This window comes from Narcine bancroftii, chromosome 2 (genome assembly GCF_036971445.1).
Source record: "Narcine bancroftii isolate sNarBan1 chromosome 2, sNarBan1.hap1, whole genome shotgun sequence".
Classification (NCBI taxonomy): Eukaryota; Metazoa; Chordata; class Chondrichthyes; order Torpediniformes; family Narcinidae; genus Narcine; species Narcine bancroftii.
This window is the reverse complement of record NC_091470.1, coordinates 203,836,210-203,863,455: the sequence shown is the minus strand read 5'-3', so window position 1 is coordinate 203,863,455 and position 27,246 is coordinate 203,836,210. Positions and strand designations below refer to the sequence as shown.

The 27,246-nt window shown below is 50.8% G+C and overlaps 1 protein-coding gene across 1 annotated transcript; it reads left to right on the top strand.

The window, feature by feature from the left end:
- Nucleotides 1-570: 570 nt before the first annotated feature.
- On the top strand, nt 571-25,449 carry LOC138753068 (voltage-gated potassium channel subunit beta-2-like). The gene is made up of 14 exons (XM_069915661.1): nt 571-857; nt 2,802-2,845; nt 6,920-6,957; nt 9,444-9,523; nt 11,039-11,083; nt 12,258-12,302; nt 13,577-13,620; nt 18,269-18,355; nt 19,413-19,498; nt 21,815-21,935; nt 22,671-22,765; nt 24,009-24,129; nt 24,610-24,698; nt 25,072-25,449. Exons 1-14 carry the CDS (start codon nt 571-573, stop codon nt 25,159-25,161), a joined length of 1,272 nt encoding a protein of 423 aa, XP_069771762.1. The 3' UTR covers nt 25,162-25,449.
- The last annotated feature ends 1,797 nt before the right edge of the window (nt 25,450-27,246 follow it).

Genomic DNA, 27,246 nt, shown 5'->3' with positions numbered 1-27,246 from the left:
GATGTGCGAGTTGGGTGACCTGCAGGGTATAATTAACGGTCTAAGATTACTGGTTGACCTGGCTTTTGTGTCTGCCGTGTTTATATTTCAGGGATAAGGTAACTCAGGCTGACAGCTCCACTGCCTCAGATCTCTGCCCTGTTCGGTAGCCTGTGCCCCTTCTCTCCGCCGACGGCCATCCAAGTGTGCATGTGTGGGAGAGGCCGTGATCGTGAGGGTAGCTGAGGGAAGGGGGAAGCTGATTCGCTCAGGGGAGTCTGGGTGTGAGGAGCGTGCGAGTGTGACTGGGTATGTGAGTGTGTCCAGCAATGCAAGTGTGAGCAAGAGTGCAAGTGAGTGCAAGTGTAAGGAGGTGATCTGGTGTGGGAGACAGTGTGAGTGTGCGCAGGCATGTGATTGTCAATGGTGGTGTGAGTGTGAGTGGTCGTGAGAATCTGAGGGTGTGTGCAGTGCCAACAGGCATGTGTATGTGTGGGGGGGTGTGAGTGTGAGGGGAGTGCGGGTGTGAGAGGGTGTGCGAGGGTGAACAGGCGTGAGACTGCTGGTAAGAGCCCCTCCTGATCCAGACCCATGGTGGGATCGCGGTCCGGCCGCGACGGGGGTGGGGGCGGCGGGGGGTCTGGTCGCGGAGGAAAGTTCTCCGTGGAGGAACTGTACGGCCTGAATAACAACAAGAAGCCCAAGTGCACCGGCCCCCCAGTGAAGCTGCCGAAGGGTCGGGGTGGACTCCGCGAGGATGACCCTCTGTCTGAGGGGGCCAGGGCGGCTCTGCACCAACAGCAGCTAGAGATGTTCCTGCAGGAATGTCACCTCTCACTGGACAACACCGTGGCCCAGCAGACAGGCATGGTCTACAGGTGAGGCAGGAGCGCTATCAACTCCAGTCCAGTCTAATCCAGTCCGGTCTACTGCAGTCCTGTCTAATCCAGTCCTGTCTACTCAAGTCTGGTCTATTCCAGTCCTTTCTTATCCAGTCCGGTCTACTCCAGTCCTGTCTAATCCGGTCTGGTATACTCGGTCCAGTCTACTCCAGTCCTGTCTAATCCAGTCTGGTATACTCCATTCTGGTCTACTCCAGTCCTGTCTAATCCAGTCTGGTCTACTTCGGTCCAGTCTACTCCAGTCCTGTCTAATCCAGACCAGTCTACTCCAGTCTGGTGTACTCCACTGCAGTCTAATCCGATCTGGTCTACTCCAGTTTAGTCTACTCCAGTCCAGTCTAATCCAGTTGGTTCTACTGCAGTCCTGTCTAATTTGGTCCAGTCTACTTCAGTCCTGTCTACACACACACACACACACACACACACACACACACACACACACACACACACACACACACACACACACAACTTCTTCCCCGCAAACACCAGATTCTGGACACGACCCCTCCCTTTTCCTCCTTTTCTTGCACTAATTACGTCTTTTTAAATCACAATTGCAATTATAGAGCAAATATTGTACCTTGCTCGTCCCAGCACCACTGCTGCAAAACAACAAATTTCTTGAGACGTGTTAATGACAATGAACCTGATTTTGGTTCTGAGTCCTCGATGCATTCGAACCTCTTCCCTGCACATTTTATCTCCCCATTCTCTGTCCGACCTGTTGGACGAGTGAGAGCTGACTTGTCTGGATTGCACACAGAGCAAATGTTTTCACCCTGCAAGTAACAGTAAACTGTTTGTTTAAACGTTCAGTCAGCAACATTACGCTGGTAGTCAGATCTGGGGTCTATATTATCCCAGCCATGGACACAATCCCGACTTATAATGACCACAGGAGCAAAATAAGCCATTTAGCCCACCAGGTCTGCCCTGCCATTTAATCTGGTCCATTCTCCCACTCAGCCCCACTGCCTGTCCTTCTCCCCATAACCTTTGATGCCCTGGCTAATCACAAACCTATCAACCTCCACCTAACGACCTGGTCTCTGCAACTGCCTGTGGCCACAGATTTACTGCCCTCTGGCTGAAGAAATCCCTCTGTTCTAAGTGGGCGTCCTTCAGTCCTGAAGTTATGCCCTCTTGTCCTGGACTCTCCCACCGTGGGAAATAACTTTTCCAGATTGACTACTCTGTTCACATCTTTCAACATCCAAAATGCTGCAGTGAGATTCTCCTAAATTCCAACGAGTCCATGCCAAGAGCCATCAAACGCTCCTCATATGATAACTTTTCGTTCCTGGAACCATCCTTGTGAATCTCCTCTGAACTCTCTCCAACGTCACCACATCCTTTCTTCAATGAGGAGCCCAAAACTGCTCACAATCGTCCACATGAGGTCTCCCCAGGGCCTTATAAAGCCTCAACATCACATCCCTGCCCTTGTATCCTATTCCCCTTGAACTGAATGCCAGCATTGCATTCGCCTTCTTCACCCCCAACTCAACCTGCAAGATTCCCTTCAGGCCATCCTGTACAAGGACTCCCAGGTCCCTTTGCATCTGGCGATTTTCAATTTTCTCCCCATTTAGAAGATGGTCAGCCCGTTTATTTCTTCTACCAACATGTGCGACCGTGCACTTTCCAACATTGTAATTCATTCGCCTCCTCTCCTGATCTATCTCAGACCTTCTGCTCCCTCCCTGTTCCCTCTGCACCACCTGTGTATTGCCTGCAAACCTGGCCACACAGCCACTCTGTCCAGAATCTAAATCATTTATATACCATTTAAAAACCAGGCCCTCCTCCCCCACACCAGCCCCTCCGGATCGCCACCAGAAACTGGCAGCCCACCATGGTATGGTGCTTATACCCACCGGCCACTGGCAGTGGACCTATCATCCTGTCTTATTTTTGCAGGAATCTCGGGAAGACCGGCCTTCGGATCTCCTGCGTGGGCATTGGTGAGTCCTGGTCAGCCATGTGCGGATGCGGGGTTGGTGGGGGGGGGAGGGCGGAACCTCGAGGAAGGAGTTGCAAGGGCGACTGACCAGGGTTGGAGGCAGGAGGGGCAGGGAGGGGAGGTTGGCATGTCCACTAGACCTTTCCCATCACTCAGAGATCCAGAATCAGGTTTATTGTCACAGACGAGTGTCATAAAATTAGTTGATTTGCGCCAGTGGATTAAATTGCTTAAATTACAATTCCATAAATACACTGTTTAAAATAAAATGATTTGTTTGGGGGAAAAAGTGAGGCAGTGTCTGTGGATCATCGTCCATTCAGGAATCTGATGGCGGAGGGGAAGAAGCCACTGGGTGCTTGTCTTCAGGCTCCTGGACCTCCTTCCCGATGGTGAAGAGGGCACTGCCTGGGGGTCCTTGAGGACAGAGGCTGTTTTTTGAAGACACTGCCTCTTGTGAATGTCCTTGATGGAGCAGAGTCTGATGCCCGTGATGTTGCAGGCTGAGTTCATGACCTGTTCCTGCCCTGTGCGCTGGCATTTCCTTACCAGACAGTGATGCAACCGGTCGGAACGCTCTCCAAGGTCCGACAGTAAAGTGTTGTAAGAGCTTTCAGTGACGTCCCAACTCTCCTCAAACTCCTCACAAAGTTTGCCATTCTTTAAATGACTCCATGTATCCTTTAATAAGAGAAAGTACAACCTTTATCTTGCCTTTCCCTTCTTCTTCTATTTCACTGTTCTCTTCCTCTTCCTCTTCTTCTTCCTCTGGGTTGGCCATCTGTTGTTTGTTTGTTGCCCTTTCCTTCTCGCAAACACAGGAATTTAATGATTTAAGAAAAAGAATAAGCAACACAGAAGAGAAAATGAATAAAATAGATATGACCTTAACAGAAATGGGAAAGAAAATGGACAAGATGGAAGAGCGGGCAGTAGCAGCAGAAATGGAGGTAGAAGACTTAAAAAAGAAATTGGAGGAATCTAATAAAAAAACTAAAGAGACACAAAAACTACTAGCTCAAAAAATAGATACAATGGAAAATTATAAAAGAAGAAATAACATAAAGATAGTGGGCCTTAAGGAAGATGAAGAAGGCAAGAATATGAGGGAGTTTATAAAAGAGTGGATCCCTAAGACCCTAGGATGTCCAGAACTACAGCAAGAAATGGAAATAGAAAGGGCACATAGAGTATTGGCCTCTAAACCACAACCACAACAAAAACCAAGATCTATTGTAGTAAAATTCCTAAGATATACTACAAGAGAAAAGGTACTGGAGAAGACAATGGAAAAAGTAAGAGAGGGCAACAAACCACTGGAGTATAAAGGGCAAAAAATCTTCATTTATCCAGATATAAGTTTTGAACTCCTAAAGAAGAGAAAAGAGTTCAATACAGCAAAGGTGATTTTATGGAAGAAAGGGTATAAATTTATACTAAAGCATCCAGCGGTATTGAAAATATTTATTCCAGGACAACAAAACAGACTATTCTCGGATCCAGAAGAAGCACGAAAATTTGCAGAACAATTACAAAAATAGACTGAGGGAGGAAGACGGGTAATGAGAGTAAAAATGATCACGATTGATATGTATGTGGGTAAAGACAAAAATAGACTGAGGGATGAAGACGGGTAATGAGAGTAAAAATGATCACGATTGATATGTATGCGGGTAAAGAGGTATAAGAGTGAATAGAGACAATGTGCATACGTGAATGTATCTGTACTTAGAGGAAAATATAGATAGTATAGACAAGAATTAATAAGGGAAGGTAATGGAATAGAGAGAATAAGGAGGGAATTAAAAGAGTGACCTTTGTGACATATGAAAAGTGAAATCTTTTCTGGGAGGGGGCTGGGTGGGGGGAAATAGCGGTCACTGCAAAATCAGTTGACGCTTGCGAGTGGATTCGCAAATCCAAATGGAGAGGGGAGATGTGGTTGTCCGACAAGGGATAAAGGACAACTCAGGAGGGGAAGGGGAGATTGGGGATAAAGAAGATAGAAATAGGAGAATAAGGAAAATGTTGGATGTTGTAGGAATGTTGTCTTATAAAGAGTTGAAAATAAGAAAACAAAAATGGAAAAGGAGGAAAGGTAATGATGGAAAAACGGAAAGAGAAGATAAACAAAATATAAAAGGGCTACGCTGAACTATATTACTTTAAATATTAATGGAATACATAACCAAATTAAAAGGAAGAAACTACTAAATTTAAATGAATAAATGTATTCCATTAGAAAAAATAACATATAGGTTAAGAAATAATATTGAAATATTCAAACAAATATGGGAGCCTTACATTAAATACAATAGCGAAAACCTACCGGGGACAAACATTACCTAAGTTGATGGAAGGAGAAGGAAAGAAAAGAAAGGACTCAGTAGAATTTCTGGTGTATTTTTGTTGAATGACAACATTGTCTGACTGGCTTAATGCAACCTAGATTGTATACCTAAAATGGATGAGGGGGGGGTGGGGGGGTGGCTTGGGAGGAGGGAGGGGGGGGGGGGAGAAAAAGTCACTGTATATGTGTGAAAAAGAAATAGTGTATATCATGGCTAATGTGATTTATGGTGTGAAAAATAAAAAAATAAAAAATAAAAATTAAAAAAAACTCCTCACAAAGTAAAGTCATTGGGGAGCCTTCTTCGTGATTCCATCGGCATGTTGGCCCCAGGATAGAGCTTCAAAGATGTTGACTCCCAGGAATTTGAGGTGCTTGACACTTTCCCCTCAATGAGGAGGACTGGGTCGTGTTCTCTTTGTTTCCCTTTCCTGAAATCCACTATATGAGAACATCAAAAATAGGAGCAGAAGTTGGCCACTCGGCCCATCAAGCCTTCTCCGCCATTCAATGTGATTGTGGCTGATCTGATGATGGGCTCATCTTCACCCACCTGCCTTTTCCCCACATCCCTTAATTCCCTGACTATGTAAAAATCTATCCAACCTTGTCTTAAATATATTTACTGAGGTCGACTCCACTGGTTCAATGGGCAGTGAATTCCACAGATTCCCCACCCTCTGGGAGAAGCAGTCCCTCCTCATCTCCCTCTTAATCTACTCCCACCAATGGGAACAATCTACCTACCTCTGACTTACCCATAACTTTCATAATTTTAAACATTACTACAAAATCCCCCCTCAATCTTCTAAATTCCAGCATGTACAGTCCCTGACGACTCAATCTCTTCTCGTAGGCCAACCCCTTCAGCCCTGGAATCAACCAGGTGAACTTCCTCTGCACCGTCCCCAAAGTCCATCCTTCCTCAAGTCAGAAGACCAGAACCGCCTGCGGTTCTCCAGATGCGGCCTCACCAGGACCTTAGTTTTGCTAACGCTGAATGCAAGATGCTGCATCATGGCCTGGTTTGGGGGACACCAACGTCCCTGAGAGTAAAGCCCTGCAAAAGGCCGTGGACCCAGCCCAGGATGTCATAGGCAAAACCCTCCCCACCATCAAGAGCATCTACGGGGAACGCTGCCATCGGAGGGCAGCAGCAATCGTCAAGGACCCCACACCACCCAGCACATGCTCTGTTCTTGCGCTGCTACCAGGAAAAGGGCCACGAGACTTGTGCCACCAGGTTCGGGAACAGCTACTCTCCCTCCACCACCAGACTACTCAATGACATACTCAATCAGGGACTCGTTTATTGTGCACTTAATTGATTTTTTTTCTCTCTCTGTATTACAGTTAGTTTGTTTACATTTCTTATGTGCCTATATGTGTACGTTGAGCCAGTTTTCTTTTGCACGCCCAATAAATGGTAATTCTGCCGCGCCAGCAGGAAAAAGAATCTCAGGGTTGTATGTGATGTCTTGTAAGTACTCCAACACTAAATCTGAAGATAATCAACGAGCTGATCCATCTCCCTCCTGTTCACTTTTCACTTTCTCATCGCCGTCTGCGATTCTGCCAATGACCATGGCAAATTTGCAGATGGTGTTGGAAACGTGCCTGGCCGACCAGTCAAGGGGGCAGAGGGAGTAGGGTAGTAGGCTGATCCCCCTTCCTTGAGGTGTGCCTGCGTTGGCCATCAGTGACTAATTTCTCCTCCGTCTGCAGGAACCTGGGTGACCATCGGCTCCCAGATCTCCGAAAAGGTCAGTGCTCCGGGCCTTTGGGTGGGTCCCTCTCCCTGGGAAAAGACCTTTCCATCCGCTCCTGGATTAAGACAATCGATAACGAGTTGTACACATTGTACAATGTACACGCTCACCAAAATTCTTGCTGCATTCAAACAGGTCCTTTGCAAATTTAAAAAAACCAGTTCTCATAGTGTACCTTAAATAAAATAAAAATTTTAGGAGATAGACACTAAATGTTCACGGCTGCAAGAAGTGGGGTGGCAAGGTCAGCGAAGCTGTCTGTAAGGAGTTTGCACGTTCTCCCCGCGCCCCGTGCGGGTTTCCTCCAGGCACTCTGGTTTAGTCTGTTAGAGCAGAAGCCGGCCATTTGGCCCATCGAGTCTGCTCCACTGTTCCATTCTCCCATTCAAGCCCCCACTCCCCCGGCCTTCTCCCCATAACCTGACTATACCCATCAGTCTCTGCCTTAACGACTCGACTGTGGCAGCAAATTCCAGAGGTTCACCACTCTCTGACGGAAGAAACATCCTCCGCGTCTCTGTTTGTAATGGGCACCCTTCAGTCCTGAGGTTTGTTCTTGAGTCCCCCACCAATGGGAAACCACTCTGTCCAGGCCTTTCAACATTCAAAATACTTCTTCAAAGTCTCCCCCTGAACTCCGAGCTGTTAAACATTCCTCATATGCAAACCCCTTCATTCTAGCAATCATTCTTGTGTGTCTTCTCTGATCCCTCTCCATCCTTTCTTAAATAAGGAGCCCAAAACTGTACCCTGTCCTCCACTGGCCTCACCAGTGCCCAACATCTTATATCCTCAAAATGTGAAAGTCAACAGTGCATTTGCCTTCTTCACCACTGACTCAACCTAGGGGACAACCTTTAAGGTATCCTGCACGAGGAATCTCAAATCCGTTTGCACTTCCAAATTCTGAATTTTCTTCCCATCCGTGTAACAGCCTGCGTTATTATTCCTTCTACTGAAGTGGGGTATTTTCCAACATTTGTATTTCATTTGCCACTTCTCCACCCGTTTTCCTATGCCCCTGGTTCTCCTCTCACCCCACCTCCTCCCCCCTCACATACCACCTAAAGGAATCCTCTGGTGTAGACTTTGAGGTCCAGTGATCATAAGACCATTAATCATGGAGAAGGACAGGTCTGGGCCTCGGGGTGAGATTCTAAATTGTAGAAAGGCTGGTTTTGAGGAAACGAGAAAGGAGCTTGAATGCGTGGATTGGTGTTTTCGGGGATGAGACCACATTTGGAGGATTGTGTGCAGTTTTGGTCACCGAACTACAGGAAAGATATCATAAGATAGAAAGAGAGCAGAGACTAGGATGTTGCCCGGACTTCAGGAACTGAGTACCAGGGAAAGGTTAAACAGGTTAGGACTTTATTCCCTGGAGCGTAGAAGAATGAGGGGAGATTTGATGGAGGTGTTTAATTGCAAGGGGGATGGAGAGAGTAAATGGAGATAGAATTTTCCCACTGAGGGTCGGTGAGATACAAATCAGAGGGCACGAGTTAAGGGTGAAAGGGGGGAGGTTTAGTGGAAACTTCTTCACGCAGAGAGCGGTGGGAGTGTGGAACAAGCAGAAGAGGTGATTTTAACATTTAAGAGGAATTTGGACAGGTTCATGGATAGGAGGGGTACGGAGGGGCAATGGACTGGGTGCAGGTCAGTGGGATTAGGCAGCAAAATGATTTGGCACAGACGAGCTGAAGGGGCCTGTTTCTGTGCTGCAATGTTCTATGGTTCTAATAACTACAAACCGCGTTAAATATTGAGGAGGAAAGACATAATAAAAGTACTCACCACCTCAACCCAGTGCAGGAACGGCATGAAGAGTAATTAAGAAGAAACATGGTTAAGCCATGTTATCCCACGGTTGGGGAGTCTAGGACGAGAGGGCACAACTTCTGCATAAAAGGGCATCAATTTAAGACAGGGATGTGGAAAAATGTCTTCAGTCAGGGGGTCGTGAATATGTGGAACTTGTTGCCATGGGTGGCCGTGGAAACGAGGTCATTGGGTGCATTTAAGGCATAAATTGACAGGGATTTGATCAGTCAGCATCAAGGATTACGGGGAGAAAACCAGGGAGTGGGGCTGAGTGGGAGGATGGATCAGCTCATGATTAGAATGGCGGGCCAGATTCGATGGGCTGAATGGCCTACTTCTGCTCATATATTTAATTTTAAAAAAACTTAGACACCCAGCAAAGTAACAGGCCATTTCGGCCCATGAGCCCGTGGCGTCTAATTACACGCAATTGACCTACAGCCCCCCCCCCCCCACATCTCCGGTATGTTTCAAATGGTGGGAGGAAACTGGAGCCCCCCCCCGGGGAAAACCCGTGCAGACATGGGGAGAAGGTACAAACTCCTTACAGATAGTGCGGGATTTGAACCCCGGTCGCTAGCGCTGTATCAGCGTGGCGCCAACCATCACATCAACCGCGCCGGCCCATTCTCCTGCCCGGTCTCCGTGTTGCCCCACAGGTTGCCGAGGAGATCCTCACCACAGCCTACGAGAGCGGCGTCAACCTCTTCGACACCGCGGAGACCTACTCTGGTGGCAGGTAAGCCATGCTCCCACTACCAGCGATGTTCCAACAGGGTTCTCTGAGCTCCGCGTCAGTTCCCCGCCATCCGGAAATCCCCAGTATGTCGGTCCCAGAATTTTGGCCGTTCGATCAACCTCCAACAATTGCAGCAAAAACACAAAAATGCTGGAGGAATTTAAAATTTTTAAATTTAGACGTACAGCACAGTTTTAACAGGCCCTTCTGTCCCATGAGCCCATGCCGGCCAATTGACCTACAGTATGGTTTTTGAAGGATGGGAGGAAACCAGAGCTCACGGAGGAAACCCACGCAGACATGGGGAGCACGTACAAACTCCTTGCAGACAGCGTGGGATTCGAATCCGGGTCACTGGCGCTGTAACAGTGACACACTAATCACTATGGTAACCATACCGCCGTGTAGGAACAACACATTGTCTTCCTTCTGGGCACCTTCCAACCGGGTGGCATTAATGTCGATTTCTCTGGTTTCCGTTAAACGGCCCCACTCCCTCCACATCCCCTTTCCTGAGTTCTCTCTCTCTCTCTCTCCCACCCTTCTTTTTCCCTCCGTCCTTTCTCCCCCAGCCAGCCAAAACCCTCCTATCAATTCTCACCTCTCTCCTGGCCTCTTCCTCACATCCAGTTACCACCATTAGTCTGGCACTCTGCACTGCTCCCCCTGCCCTTTCTTTTGTTTAGCGGCCCGCCTGCTTTTTCTCATCCCTTGAAGAAGGCCTCAGGTCCGAAACGTTGGTGATGTATCTCTACCCCCTGTGGACCCTGAGAGACTGGCCAAGATCCTCCAGCATCTGTGTTTCTACATAGAACATTACAGTCCTTTATTCCCCCAAATCCCTATGCCCTACAACACTCCCTGAATCCCTCTGCCCCACCACACTCCCCCAGATCCCTCTGCCCCATCACACTCCCCCAAATTCCTCTGCCCCACCATTCTCCCACCAAATCCCTCTATTCCACAACACTCCCCCAGATCCCTCTGCCCCACCACACTCCCCCAATTCCCTCTGCGCTATCACACTCCCCCATCCCTCTGCTGCACCACATTCCTCCGATTCCCTCTACCCCACCACACTCCCCCGAATCCCTCTGCCCCACCAATCTCCCCCAAATCCCTCTATTCCACCACACTCCCCCAGATACCTCTGCCCCACAACACTCCCCTCAATCCCTCTGCCCACCACATTCCCCCAAATCCCTCTGCTCCACCATACTTCCCCAGATTCCTCTGCTCCACCACACTCCCCCAAATCCCTCTGCACCACCACACTCCCCTAAATCCCTCTGCCCACCACACTCCCCTGAATCCCTCTGCCCCACCACACTCCCCCAGATCCCTCTACCCCACAACATTCCCCTCGAATCCCTCTGCTCCACCTCATTCCCCCAGATCCTGACCAGGAAGAGTGAAATCTTTCAATCTATTGTCTTGAATCGATTATTCCAACTGTTACTGGAAAATTGGGAAGTTCCCCTTTCCTAACTCTTCCTTCTGGTTCTTCCCTGGCAGAGCAGAAGTCACGCTGGGAAACATCATAAAGAAGAAGGGCTGGAGGTAAGGGTGATTTTCTTTTCATTCCAGTGCACACTGAGGCCATTTGGCCCATTCAGTATCTGCTAGTTCACCATCCAACACCAGCTCCCTCATCCACATCCCCTGGTACGTTCCCCTTGCTGGCACACAACAGCCCTCTCTTTGCGGATCCACCAGAGAGGTCATTTGTTTACAGCCACGCTGCATGGGACAGGCCATTCTGCCCATCATCTCTGTGCTGACCCACAGCCACTCCTTTACTATCACACATGTACAAACGGACACATTCACACACAAACACACTAACTCACACACACACTCACACATACACACTCACACACAAACTCACATATAACCACCCCCCACACACACACACAATCACACACACACATACACACTCACATACAAACTCCCACACACACACTCACACATACACACTCACACACAAACTCACATATAACCACCCCCCACACACACACACAATCACACACACACATACACACTCACACACAAACTCCCACACACACACACACACACACACACACACACACACACACACACACACACACACACACACACACACACACACACACAGCCACCCTCACACACAAACACACACACTCCAGTGAATAGAGTCCCAGACAATCTCTCCTCACAGGCTAACCACCTCATCTCCGCAATCAACCCGGTGAACCTTCCAAAAGCCTATCTCTCCTTCTTCAAGTAAGGATATCAGAAAAGAGAGCAGCATGGTTGGGGTAGCATTTAACGCCAAGCTGTTTCAGCGCCAGCAACCTGGGTTCAAATCCTGCGCTGTCTGTAAGGAGTTTGTACTTTCTCCCCGTATCTGCGTGGGTTTTCCCCGGGGTGGGGGAGGGCTCCAGTTTCCTCCTACCCTTTGATCAAACTGGGAAGTGAATCGGATATACTTGTGTGTCAGTGGCAGTGTGTACTGTGCTGTGTGCCTAAATCTGTAAACAGAGCCTTGTGCGGCCTCACCAGGCCCTTGTTGAGTTGCAGTGACTCTCCATGCTCCGTAACTCCGATCCCTCCGCCATTTCCAACTTTCCTTGTAATCAATGCGCCGGCTGCTCCTCGATTTTCCTGGGGCTTTTTTTTGGGGGGGGGGAGTTGATGTCGATGACTCTCATCTCCTTTCCTGCATCCCACCCCCCTTCACCCCTCTCTCTGACAGACGGTCGAGCTTCGTCATCTCCACCAAGCTGTACTGGGCCGGACCGTGAGTATCCCTGTACCTGCTCTTCTCCCTCTGCAGCTGCCAACTGACCCGTGGACTCTTTCTGACATCCTCCTGCTCCGGGGCCTGTTCAACAACTCGGGGTGGTGGGGGGGGGGGGGGGGGGTAGAGAGATGGGCAGCAAATGGAAATGACAATGAGCTTAATGTCATGCACAGGGAGAAACAAACCTCAGATTACGCTCGGTTAGCATAAGGGGAAGCACAGTTAGTTATCGTAGAAAGTGGCCTGGTCAACGATGCAGTTGGCACAATGCCGATAATGTGCCAGAGATCGAGACCAGGGTTCGAATCCCATTGTGTCTATAAGAAGTTTGTACGTTCTCCCCGTGTCTGTGTGGGTTTTCCTCCCACTGTTCGAAAACGTACCAGGGGTTGTAGGTCAATTGGGCAGCAGGAGCTTGTGGGCCAAAAAGGCCTGTTACTCTGCTCTGCTCTAAGTCTAAAATTAAATATAAAATCTTCACGAGTGCAGTCAATGAAAGAACATAAAGTTGCAGCAGGACAGGCAGATCGTCCGGGAGAGATTTGCGGTCAGGATAGTAAGGGGGGATTCAAGAGCCTGATAACTGCAGGATGGACATTGTTCTTGAGGCAGGAGGTTGTGGTCTTTGAGCTTCTGGCTGGAGGGAGCAGTGAGAAGGGGTTGAGTCGAGGGTGGTGGGGAATGGTGGATTTATTCTTGTGTTCTGGGGCAGAGTCACGGTTCGTTAAGAGGGCAGAGTTACATAGTGGATCGGTGCAACGGTTTCAACAGCATGGGGGGGTCATTCAAGAGTCTGATCACAGCAGGAAAGGAAGGTCCATGTTCTCCAAACGGATCTCCCTCCCCGACCAGGATGGGGATAAAGGGAGTGAAACTGTGGGATGGGGAGGTGTCCATTCATGCGTCAGCACTTGCCCGTGATGGGGAGGTGTGGTGTGGACATGAACGATGGCAGAAAGGAGGGGTGATGGATGGGAGGGGAAAGAAGGTGTGTGGCAGAGGGGAAGGGGTGTTTGATTGAGGGGAGGGGGTGTGTGACGGACGGGAGGGGTGTGTGATGGAGGGGAGGGGGATGTGTGACAGAGGGGAGAGGAGGTATGTGAGGACATGATCCCATTCACAACCCCCAGCAGTTCCTTGCGGTTGTGTGAGGGAAAGGTTCCCGTACCTCACAGGGGTCTCTCGGAGAGACCACAGGGACAGTTTGAGCCCAGGACTACAGAAAAATCCTCCTGCAGCCACTGACTGCACATTTCTGCTTCTCTCTGCAGTGCTGAGACAGAGAGAGGTCTCTCCCGCAAACACATCATCGAAGGTAACTCCCCCTCCCCCCTCCTGCCTGGGATCTTGTTTTGCAGCCCGTGATGCATCATCAGATGGTCACCAAGCCAAAGAAGGCCATTCCACCCATTGCATCCATGTTGGCCTTCTTCCCGAGCAGATCCCCAAAAGGCCCACTTGCTCCTGATCAATTTCTCTTGAAGTACAATGTGGGTAAACCTGAGGTTATCCAGTTTGGAAAGAAAAATGGAAAATCTGATTACTCTAGACAACAAAATATTTCAAAAGGTTTTCTTCCTGAAGTAAAATGGGGGTTATGATAGAAAACTTCGAGCTGAACACAACAATAATTTCAGATTTGCTGTATCATGTAGGATGTTGGAGAAACATTAAATTAATCGGAATTAATTGAGTTAATTCCCTGAAAGTGGCGTCACGGGTGGCCAGGGTTGTAAAGATATTGCCTTTCATAAATCAAAGTATTGAGTACAGGAGTTGGGATGTTATGGTAAAGTTGTGTATGATATTGGTAAGGCCAAATTTGGAGAATTGTGTGGAGTTTTGGTGATCGAACTACAGGAAAAATATCAATATGATAGAAAGAGGGCAGAGAAGATTTACTAGGATGTTGCCCGGACTTTAGGTCAGGACTTTATTCCCTGGACCATAAAAGGATGAGGGCAGATTTGATCGAGGTATTTAAAATTATGAGGGGGACAGACAGAGTAACCGTAGGTCGGCTTTTCCCACTGAGGGTGGGTGAGATACAAACCAGAGGCCGTGGGTTAAGGGTGAAAGGGGAAAGGTTTAGGGGGAACTTCTTCACACAGAGAGCGGTGGGAGAGTGGAACCAGCCGAGGTGGAATTGAATTGACTTTTATATTGAGAATATTTTATTTACACAGCGGATTGTAAACTCAGCGGAATATTGCTCCGAGGTGCTTTTACACACAGGTCAATCGAAAAACGCGCAAAGCACAAAATCAACAGGCACAAAAGTCCAGACACCGGACTCACAGAATAGTCACGGGTCGGAGAAATGCGCGGGGTGGTAACCGGCTGCCTAAACGCTCCAGCGGGGCCAACTCAGCCCAGCGCCCTATGGGCCCAAACCATCTGGGCAGGCGTTGCAGCCGCCCTGGACCAACATGGCAGAAGCGGAGGCTTTTATCTGAGGTCCGGAGAATTGGAAATAGAAATTCGAAGCTGACCATCATTTCCCAGAGGCCGACATAGTGAGCAGCAGTAAAAATAAAGAAATGAGGCAATATTCTTGGAGACCGGTGCGTCATGGGGTAAAACACAGGACACTTTAGTCAAAACACAATTTAGACTTTAGGCTCCAAACTTTACATTGAGAATTACATTAAATCACAATCTAAACTCAATTTATTGCACAGAGAACACAGTTCCAATTATATATTAAAAATAACAAAAATGTTGTACTTTGACGAAAAACAGACATGACCTCCGTAAGAAGGAGTTGGGAGGTGATATTGAGACTTGTCAAGGCATTGGTGAAGCCACATTTAGAGCAATGTGTGCAGTTCTGGTCTCTGAATTATAGGAAAGATCTCAACGAGGTAGAGAGAGGGCAGAGAAGATTTATGAAAATGTTACCTGGGTTTCAGAATCTAGATTACAAAGATTGAGCAGATTAGGTCTTTATTCTTTGGAGCATAAAAGGTTGAGGGGGGATTTGAAAGAGGTATTTAAGATGATGAGGGGGATTGATAGAGTTGAGGTGGATGGGCTTTTTCCCTTGAGGGTAGGAGAGATTGAAAAAAGAGATCATGAGTTAAGGGAAAAAGTTTAGAAGTAACATGACAGGGTACTTCTTCACTCAGAGAGTGGTGGCTGTGTGGAACGACCTTTCGGGAGAAGTAGTAGTGGCAGGGTCCAATTTGTCATTTAAGGAAAAATTGGATAGGTATATGGATGGGAGGGGAATGGTGGGTCATGGGCAGGGTACAGGAAGGTGGGACTAGAGGAGAGGACTTGGTTCAGTATGGACTAGAAGGGCCAATATGGCCTGTTTCTGTGCTGTAATTGTTATAGGGTTATAAGGGTTGCAAGACCATGGCAGCCCTCGATAGCTCAGGTAAGGTGTCCCTCTGTTCACGTTCTCTGGGGTTAGAGTATAGGCAACTCCATGCCCCACAGGCACCCTTGAGGGTTTCATTTTAACATTTAAGAAGACAGGCATATGGATGGGAGGGGTATGGAGGGCTATGGACTGGGATCAGGCCAAAAAAAATGGATTGGCACAGACTAGAGGGGCTGAAGAGGCCTCATTCCGTGCTGTACTTGTTCTCTGGTTCCATGGTTGAATTTAGCATCATGATGCTGACACATAGCGTTAGTTCAACTGACCTAAAAATGTTTCGCCTCTGATTCTCGTTTGTACTCAGCATCTGATGCCTCCAACAATTTTCAGCCAGTGGACACTGCTTTTCCTTGGTCGCAATGTCCCGGTGAAACCTTTCACCAAGTTCGTCACTGGCGGCAGGGAAAACGTCCAAGGGCAAATGCAGAAAATGAACTTTCAACGGCCTTTCGCACTTCATGGTTTTTCAAGCTTGATGTAAAGTTAAAATACGACATGATAATAGGTTATATCTAAAAGAGACTGGTCGTGTTAGGAAAGCTTTAAGCCCAAAGTCCATAAAATATGTCCAAAGGTGTTTAGGAAGCCAAACATTTTGCTGTCCGGAGTTATTATTTACACGGCAGGTGATTGCCTCCAGTTGAAGAGCAGGATGACTTGGGAGAGCTTGTGCATGAATTGCCAAAGGTTGGCTTGTGGGTGCAAGCAGGGTAACAAGAAGGCAAATGGAATGCACTGGCCTTCATCGCTGGAGGGAGGGAGTTTAGGAGCAGGGAGGTTCAACTGCAACTGAGGACACGTATACAATGTGGAAGGGAGGAAAGATTAGGGGAGGCATGTTGGTTTTTAACACTGCACATTATGGGGGTCTGGAGTGCCTTGCCAGTGTGGGTGGTGCAGGCTGGAACAACAGGGACATTCAGACGGGGACATGGATGAGAGATACATGGTGGGTTTTGAGGTCGAGAGGGTTAGACGACTGTGGTACAGGTTTACACAGGTCGAAATAACATCATGGACTGTACTGTGTGGAATGTCCTCTGCTAAACCCCAGTTTCCTGTCACTGGGGTAAAAGACTCACTGCGTTCACCCGATCTATTCAAGACCTCTGTGAGATTCACCCCCTCATCCTCCTGCGTTCTGAAGGGATAAAGCCCCAGCCTACTCCACCTCTCCCCGTAGCTCAAGGCCCCCCAACCACCACCACCCCGAACCTCGGGGTCCTGGAAACATCCTCATCGATCTTCTCTGTGGCCTCACCAGCTTGACAACCAAAACTGACCACAATCCAGGGATGAACGTCATAAGGTGGTGGGGGTTTTCAGGTGTATGAAGAGATGGAGCTGTAGGGGGGGAGGAGGGAGGAGGAGGGACCATCCTCTGGGCCCTCTCTGCTGCTGGATACCACAGCTCCACATGGCTCTCTCGCCGGCGTATGACCGAGTCGGGGGTTGATTCCCGTGGTTGACTGAGATGTGGCCTTGGGGAGCGAATGCTGGCAGTGGCACTAACGTCTCTAAATCAAATCCCACTCACCCCTTCCCGTGGCTCACGGAGTGGGTTAGGGTCCAGGTTAGACTCGTGAGGGGTGTCATAGATGGGAATGTGTGGTGTTGTGACCCCCCTCACCCATCAATATTGGGCCCCTTCCCCTCTGACCATTGTATGACCTTGCCCTTGTCTGACCCAACCCCTGACTCCCATCTGATCCCACCCCCTGACCCCTGTCAGACCCTGACCCTTGTCTGACCCACCCCCCGAATCCTTGTCTGATCCCACCCCCTGACCCCTGTCTGACCTTGACTGCTCTCTGACCCACTCCCCTGACCCCTGTCAGACCCTGACCCTTGTCTGACCCACCACTGTCCCTTGTCTGATCCACCCCCTGACCCCTATCAGACCTTGACCCTTGTCTGACCCATCTCTGCCCGTCTGACCCTGATCCTTGACTGACCCACCCCCTGACTGCGTCTAATCCCACCCCTGACCCCTGTCTGACCTTGACTGCTCTCTGCTCCACCCCCGACCCCTGTCAGATCCTGACCCTTGTCTGAACCACCCCTGACCCCTCTGACCCTAACCCTTGTCTGACCCACCACCTGACCCTGACCCATCTGACCCTTGTCTGACCCACCCCCTCACCCCTGTCTGACCTTGACTGCTCTCTGACCCACTCCCCTGACCCCTGTCAGACCCTGACCCTTGTCTGACCCACCACTGTCCCTTGTCTGATCCAACCCCTGACCCCTATCAGACCTTGACCCTTGTCTGACCCATCTCTGCCCGTCTGACCCTGACCCTTGACTGACCCACCCCCTGACCGCGTCTAATCCCACCCCTGACCCCTGTCTGACCTTGACTGCTCTCTGCTCCACCCCCGACCCCTGTCAGATCCTGACCCTTGTCTGACCCACCCCTGACCCCTCTAACCCTAACCCTTGTCTGACCCACCACCTAACCCTGACCCATCTGACCCTTGTCTGACCCACCCCCTCACCCCTGTCTGACCTTGACTGCTCTCTGACCCCTGTATGACCCCTGACCCCACACCTGACCTCCTGTCTCTGTCCCCAGGATTGAGGGGCTCCCTTGAGCGGCTGCAGCTTCAGTACGTCGACATCCTGCTGCTCAACCGGCCCGACGTCAACCTGGCGCTGGACAGTAGGTGGTGGCTGGGGGTGGTGGAAAAGGGGCAGCAAGGGAGGGGCAGTGGGGAATGGGGTGGCAGTGAGAGGGTGTGAGTGAGGTGTGGCAAGAGATGGGAGGATGGAGGAGGTGGGGGCTGGAGTCGTCTTGTCTTTGTGTGTGTGAGTGTGAGAGAGGATATTTCCCAGGGGAGTCTCCACGCTGTCACCGTGCCGGTATGACCGCCCCTCATGCTGGCATTTACACTGGTCACCCGCGGACCTTGTCTCCCACAGCTCACTCTGGCCCACGGTCCCGAACCTTCTGTGTGGAGGGTAAGTGTCTCGGCTCTTCCCCACTGAGACCAGACAGGGGTCACTCAGTGCGGGGTGGGGTGGCTGGGGATGGGAGGGGATGGGTGGGGGATTGGTTTGGAATGGAGGGAGATGGATGGGGGTGGAGATGGATGGGGAAGGGTGGAGGTGGGTGAGGATGGGAGGGGATGGGTGGAGGTGTGGGAATGGGAGGAGATGGGTGAGGGTGGAGATGGATGGGGAAGGGTGGAGGTGGGTGAGGATGGGAGGGGATGGGTGGAGGTGTGGGAATAGGTGGGGTGGAAATGGATGGGGAAGGGTGGAGGTGGGTGGGGATGGGAGGGGATGGGTTGAGGTGTGGGGATGGGAGGGGATGGGTGGAGGTGTGGGAATGGGAGGGGATGGGTGGGGGTGGAGATGGATGGGGAAGGGTGGAGGTGGGTGAGGATTGGAGGGGATGGGTGGGGGTGGAGATGGATGGGGAAGGGTGGAGGTGGGTGGGGATGGGAAGGGACGGGTGGTGTGGGAATGGGTGGGGGTGGATGGGGGTGGAGATGGATGGGGAAGGGTGGACGTGGGTGGGGTTGGGAGGGGTTTGGGTGGGGGTTGGTAAGCGATGGGTGAGGGTTGGGTAGCGATGGGTGGGGATGTGTTGTGGATGGGAGGGGATGTGCAGTGGATGGGTGGGGGTAGGTGGGGGTTGGGTGGGGGTGGGTGGGAATGGGTGGGGTGTGGGGTAGGAGAAGGGATGTGTTTTCATCACCTACCCATGTTTACAGAGGTGGTCCGCTCTGCCTCATTCCTCGTGTCCCGGGGTGAGGCAATGTACTGGGGGACGTCCCGCTGGAGTCCGGCGGAGATCATGGTGAGCACCATTCATCGCACTACCCACTGCAGGCTCTTCTGCACGTCCAGTCTGTGCTGGCCCTCTGCATCCCTTCACCAAACCACCTACACCCTCCACCACAAACCCCCATCTCCTCTACAACCCCCTCCCCCTCCTCCTGCCCCGAGCCTCTCTCCCACACTCTCCCCCCACCCTGATCCCCTACCCACATCCCCTCCCCTCCCTAACTCCCCCATCCCCTCCCCCACCCCTCCCCAACTCTCCCATCCCCTCTCCATTCCCTCTTCATCCCTCCTGCCACTCCCTCTCCCCAACTATCTCCCATAACCCCCTCCCCCAGAGTTCCTGGCATCCTGGTGACAGAATCTGACCTGTTCAAATTCTTCTTAAAATCAAGCCCACATTTGCCATGCCACCAGCAGCTCATTCCACACTCCCACCACTCTCTGGTGAAGAAGTCCCTCTAAACTTTTCCCCTTTACTCTGTCCAGGCCCCTCATAATTTTAAACACCTCAATCAAATTTCCCCTTATTCTTCTATGCTCCAGGGAATAAAGTCCTAACCTGTTTAACATTTCCCTGTAACTCAGTTCCTGAAGTCCGGGCAACATCCTAGTAAATCTTCTCTGCCCTCTTTCTATCTTATTGATATGTTTCCTGTAGTTCGGTGACCAAAACTGCACACAATCCTCCAAATTTAGCCTCACCCATGTCTTATACAACTTTACCATAACATCCCAACTCCTGGACTCAATTCTGTGATTTATGAAGGCCAAGATGCCAAAAGCTCTCTTTACAACCCTGTCCACCTGTGTCACCATTTTCAGGGAATTATGTATCAGTATTCCTCGATCCCTCTGTTCTATTGCACTCCTCAGTGCCCAACCATTTACCATGTATGTCCTTGTTGATTTGTCCTTCCAAAATCCAACACCCCACACTTGTCTGCATTAAACTCCATCTGCCATTTTTCAGCCCATTTTTCCAGTTGATCCAGATCCCTCTGCAAGCTTTGAAAGTCTTCCTCGCCATCCACAACGCCTCCAATCTTAGTGACATCATCAGCAAAGTTGCTGATCCAATTGATCGCATTATCATCTAGATCATTGATATAGACAACAAACAACAATGGTCCCAACACTGATCCCTGAGCCACACACTAGTCACACTATCTAGATGAAATGCACTCTGTGGATGTCTGAACCTGGAGGTATCAGAGAAAATGACGTAACAGGCAGAAAGGGGTTAAAAAACAGTGGGGAGGGGAGAAAGGGGTTAACTTTAAGGTCATGGGAAGTTGGCGGCAGGAAGGGGTTAAAGAAAGAGGAGAGGGTAGTAAAGGGCTAAAGGGATGACAGTGGGGCAGGAATGGGTTAAAGGAGAAGAAGGCAGGAGTGGTTAAAGTTGGAGAGAGGGCAGCAAGGGGTTGGACTGGTCTGGTAGGGGTTAAAAGGTGACAAGAAAGAGGTCAGAGGGTAGGAAGGGGGTTAAATAAGGAAGGCAGAAGGGGTTCATGTTGGAGGACTCCAGGAAGGTGTTCAAGTTTCTAGGATCACGGGTGAAATCGGAATGCTCCTAGGAAGGGGCTAAATATGGTGGATCCTAGGAGAGGGGGGGGGTGGGGGTCAGTCAATGTCAAAGGTCAGGACGGGATTAAAGTTAGTATGTGGTCAGGAATGGGTTAAAGAGGGCGAGTGTTATGGGAAGGTGTCAGTGGGAATGTGGTCAGGAAGGGGTTAAAGTGGGCCGTGAATGTCAGGTAAAGTTGATTGCACAAATACGAACCGTCGAAACAGCATTTTCTGATCCTCGGTGTAAAACACGTGGACGCACAACCAGATGTAACACACGTAGAGACAAGCAGTACACACACAGGACAAGTATTCATCTGTACAATTAAATAACCATCATTTAGTGAATACGAGAGTCTTGGAGGGTCAATGCGAGCAGTTCCTTTGGTCGTTCAGCGTCCTCACTGCCTGTGGGAAGAAGCTGTTCCTCAGCCTGGTGGAGCTGGCTCTGATCCTCCTGGATCTCTTCCCCCGACGGGAGCAGCTGAAAGATGCTGGTGTGGGGTGGAAGGGGGTCCTCAATGATTTTGCACTCCTTTTTCAGATAACGATCTTGGTAGATCACATCGATAAGGGGGGAGACCCCTGTGATCCTCTCTGCCACTCTTATGGTCCAGTGTATTGACCTCTGATCTATTTCTCTGCAGCAACCATCCCCACACTGTGATGCAGCCAGTCATGGGTTAAAGTCGGTGGGGGACGGGAAGGGGTTGACGATGGTGGGGACGCGAAGGGGTTAACAATGCCCGACCTCTCTCCCCAGGAGGCATTTTCCATCGCCCGCCAGTTCAACCTGAGCCCCCCATCCTGCGAACAGACGGACTATCACCTGTTCCAGCGCAGCCATGTGGAGGGGCAGCTCCCTGAACTCTACCACAAGATCGGTCAGTGGTCAAACACAGGGACCCCCGTCACTGACACCTAACCCCCCCTCACTGACCCCCACTGTCACACACCCCTCACCCCCATTCACCCCATCACACACCCCGCAGCCCGTCACCAACCCCTCATCGAACCCCCCTGCCACATACCCCTCACCCCCACACCCCCTTCACCCCATCACACCCCTCAGCCCCTGTCACACACCCCTTATCCACCCTCACCGAACCCCGCTGTCACACACCCCTCACCCTCCCTCACTGACCCCCCACACACCCTTCACCCCATCATACACCCCTCAACCCCCTCACCAACCCCTCATTCCACTTCATACCCCCATCACACACCCCTCACCGAACCTCCTCACTCCCACACCCCCTTCACCCCCATCAACCACCCATCACCCACCTCACCGATCCCCTTCACACACCCCCTCTGTCGCACCCCATACCCACCAACCTCTCTTCACTCCATCAACCACCCTCATTGATCCCCCTTCACCCGCCTCACCAGCCCCGCCACACACCCCTCATCTCCCTCACCATTCCCCTACACCCTCCTCACTGACCCTCTCACCTCTTCTCCTCCCCTCACACCCTCACAGCCCTTCTTTTTCTCTCCCATCTCTCCCTTCCCCTCTCTCTCCTCCTCACTACTTCTCTCTGCCCCCTCTCTCTTTCTTCCTCCCCCCCCACCTCTGCCGTGACCATTGATCTTAACCCCAATCCATGTTCCCACAGGTCTCGGAACAGTGACCTGTTCCCCACTGGCATGTGGCTTGATCACTGGAAAGTATGAAAACTGCATTCCAGAACATTCCAGAGCTTCACTGCAGGTAATTGACAACCACACCAACATTACTTCTTGAGGTCAATCCCTTTGGAAGAGACCCAGCATAACATATAACCCTGTCCAATCTGCCAGTGACCTTGAGGGATTTGGACAAACTCTGAAGTAACCAACCATTAACCCTGGACTCGCCCTCCTGGTTCAAGTTCAATGTTCCAGGCCAATACTGTAGGTCCCTGGTGAGGCCACACGTGGAGTATTGAGTTCATTTCTGGTCACTTCATTACAGGAAGGTGTGGAGAGGGGGCAGAAGAGATTCACCAGGTTGTCGCCTGGATTGGGAAACAAGTCTTACGAGGCCAGGCTCGCAGAACTGGGACTTTTCTCTTTGGAGCGTAGAAGGATCAGAGGAGACTTTGATAGAGGTCGAGAGGATTCTGAGAGGCATAGACAGGGTGGATGGCCAGCGCCTGTTTCTTAGGGTGGGATCAGCAAACACCAGAGGACATCTGTACAAAGTGAAGGGAGGAAAGTTTAGGGGAGACGACTGGGGTAAGTTTTTTACACAAGGAGTGTGGGGGCCTGGATTACCTGCCGGGGGTGGTGGTGGAGGCTGGAATTGTTGGGGGCATAAGAGACTCTTAGACGGGCACACAGGTGAAAGAAAAATGGAGGGTTATGGGGTAGGGAGGGATGGAAGGGTTAGATTGTTAAGTAGGGGAAGGAGGAAGGGATGGGGAGAAGGAGAGGAGGAAGGGGGAGGAGGAGAGGAGGGAGGAAGGGGCAGGGAAGGAGGAGAGGAAGGAGAAGGGGTAGGGGAGGAGGAGGAGAGGAAGGAGGAAGGGGCAGGGGAGAAGGAGAGGAGGGAGGAGGAGAGGAGGAAGGATGGGGAGGAGGAGAGGAGGAAGGATGGAGAGGAGGAGAGAAGGGAGGAAGGGGCAGGGGAAGAGTAGAGGAGGGGGTGGGGAGGAGGAGAGGAGAGAGGAGGAATGGGAGGTAGGAGAGGAGGAAGGAGGAAGGGGTGGGGAGGAATTTTCTTAGAGCAGGTGCATTAGTTCAGTTTTGCAACAGTGTGTCTCAAGCAACCGGAACATTCACATATCTGGCATCCACGATCCCCGTAGGCCCCAGATACCAAGGATTTTACTGTACATGGAACTGAGAAACTGGAAGGTTGGTGCAGGAGGGAAATTCTCGGCAGTTGCTTGAGCAGGCTATTGGGTCAGCACCGCTGCAGGGGTCGAAGGGCCTGGTCCGCACTAGAAACTTCCACGTTCTCTGCTCTGCAGGGGTTCGAGTGGCTGAGGGACAAGCTGAGCAGTGAAGAGGGCCAGTCACAGCAGGCCAGGCTCAGGGAGCTGCAGCCGGTCGCCGAGCAGATGTCCTGCACGTTGCCCCAGCTGGCGATCGGTGAGTCCGGGCTTGGCATGGACCATTGGGGGGCCAGGGCGAGAGTGGGTTGGAGAGAGAGGGGGGTTAGCGTTGTGGGGGTCCTCACGGGTGAACTTTGTCCCACCCACGCTATCCTGTGGTGGGGGTGGGAATTGGTTGGGTCATTGGGTAACTGACAAATGCCAGGAGGTAGACGCCTGGGTCTACAAGGTGGACTCTGTGGGAACTGTGGAGCTACAAGCAGGACAGATGAGAAGGGCCAAAGGGCCTGTTTCTGTGCTGTAATATTCTATAGGTCTATGGATGGGATTTTGATCTACTGGGGGACCAGTATTTTGGGAAGGGAACAGGATTCCTCACAAGGAGAAAGGGTTGGGTTCAGTGAGGGGTCCGGGGGGAGGGGAGACGATTTCCTGGCAGCCCCTATTGTTTAGGACAGGGCAGGGCCTCCTCACTGTGTAGAGACTGACAGCCCCTCTCCTCTCATCTGGGCCCCAGCCTGGTGCCTGCGGAACGACTGGGTCAGCTCAGCCCTTCTTGGCGTATCGGACACGGCTCAGCTCCGCGAGAATCTCGGCGCCGTCCAGGTGAGTCCCCCGCTGATGACATCATCATCATCGATAGTCATCAAGGTGAGTCCCCTGCTGATGACATCATCATCATCGATGGCCATCTAGGTGAATGCCTACATGACATCACCACCATCAACGGCCTAACAGGTATGTCCCCCACTGATGACATTATAAGCAACAATGGCCATCCAGGTGAGCATCCCCCACTGATAGCCACATTGTGAAGGACCAGACAGATGGGCATCCACCACCATGCCCAACAGCAATTAGTGAACTCCCTTGGCTCACAGTATCCAGAATCAGGGATCAGTCGCCCAGGTTGGAACGAAGCTTTGCCAGAATGTTCAATCAGCACTAATATGTGTTCCCCTCTCCCCACCCCACCCAGGTCCTCCAGCGGTTGACCCCGCAGATTATCGGACAGATCGACACCATCCTGGGGAATCGGAATGGAGACAGGACAGACTCCAGGGCCTAGGAAGTGGCTGCCCCTGCGGTGCTGGCCTCCCACCGCGTGTCCCATCTTCCCCGCTTGGCTTGCTCTTGACACTGAGCAGAGGTTCACAATGTTCCACAGCACCAATAAAGGCCCCTCGGCCCAAATTGTCTCTGCCAACCAAGCGATTCCTTTTGGCCGGCGTTCATCCCCATCCCTCAAAATCAGAATCAGAATCAGAATTTATTGTCAAGAACATTGTGATTTTGTGGCAGCGTCACAGGGCAAACACTCATATTATAACCATCTTACAAAATAAATGAAAATAATGCAAGATAAATCAAAGTCAGGCCGTGTCTGTGGGTCATTGATCGTTCGGGAATCTGATGGTGGAGGGGAAGAAGCCGTCGTTGGGCTCATCTTTAGCCTCCTGGACCTTTCCCCCGATGGTAGCAGAGTGAAGAGGGCCTGGCCTGGGTGGTGGGGGGTCTTTGAGGGTAGAGGCTGCCTTCTTAAGACACCGCCTCATGTCAAAGTCCTCGACGGAGTGGAGTCTGCTGCCCGTGAGGCCACAGGCCGAGTTAACAACCCTCTGCAGTTTATTCTTGCCCTGAGAGTTGGCGTCTCTGTACCAGGCAGTGAGGCAACCGGCTCCCCACAGTCCACCTGGAGAAGTTTTTGAGGGTCTTCAGCGATGAACCAAATCTCTTCAATCACCTCACAAAGTCTAGCCACTGGCAAGCCTTCTTCGTGATTGCAGTGTCATGGAGGCTCCAGGACTGTGGTTAGGAAGGGTTCACTTCAGGTGGAAAGAAAAGGTTTGAGAACCACTGCTCTCCACTTTCCTATCCCTGCACCTGTCCAAGTATCTTTTAAATGCCACAAATTGTGGCTGACACATTCATCCTCTCGACCCCGTTCTCCTGCTTTCTCCCCGTAACCTTCGACGTCCTGACTGATCAAGAACATGTCGACCTCCGCTTTAACCGAAGGTACCGATTGGTATGAAGGTTGGAGGGGTTGTGGATGAAGGTCATCGTAGGTCACAAGAGGATACTGACAGAATGCAGAGTTGGGCAGAGAAGTGGCAGATAGAGTTCAATCCGGATCAGTGTGAGGTGATGCATTTTAGAAGGTCAAACCAAAAGGCTGTCCAGGGTTAATGGTTGGTTACTTTACAGTGTGGATGAACAAAGGGGCCTTGGGGTCCAAATCCCTACATCCCTCAAGGTCTCTGCGCAGGTCGATGGGACAGTAAAGAAGGCTGATGGGACACTGGGCTTCATTAATAGTTTCTACTTAAACCTACCCAGTGACTTGGCCTCCACAGCCGTGCGCGGCAACAAATCCCACAGATTCACCATAGAACATTCCAGCACAGTACAGGCCCTTCAGCCCATGATGTTGTGCCAACCTATATAAACCTACTCAACGATCTAACCCTTCCCTCACTCACACCCGTAACTCTCTTTGGGCCTGTCTAAGAGTTTCTTAAATGCCCCTAATGTTCCAGCCTCCCCGGCAAGGCATCCCAGGCCCCCACCACTCTCTGTGTAAAGAAAAACTCTCCCCTAAACTTCCCTCTCTTCACTTTGTGCAGACATCCTCCAATGTCCCTGTCTGCACCTCTCATCATCTTGTTGACCTCGATCAAGTCTCCTCTCATCCTTCTTTCCTCCAAACGGAGAAGTCCCAGCTCTGCTAACTTTGCCTCATAAGATTCGTCTCCCAATCCTGGTGACACCCTGGTGAATCTCCTCTGCCCCCTCTCTGTAGCTTCCAATAATGAGACAACCACACTCCCCAAGTCCTTCCACATGGCAGCAGGCTGCAATCACTTGCCATATTTCCTTCCAAAGTGGGTCACCTCACCTTTACCAATGTTGGCTTCCATCTGCCAGACCCTTGCCCGCTCACTTAAACTATCTATATACCCCCCCCCCCGCAGATTCTCCGTATCCTCTGTACAATTTGCTATTGATGTCATCGTCATCAGCAAACGTAGATCCCCCGCACTGTGTTTTCTCCTCCAGACCGATCATGTGTCTTAACTTAAGTCAATCGTCATCCGATTGTACAAGTACGACCCAACGAAACAGCGTTCTCCGGTCCTCGGTGAAAAACGTG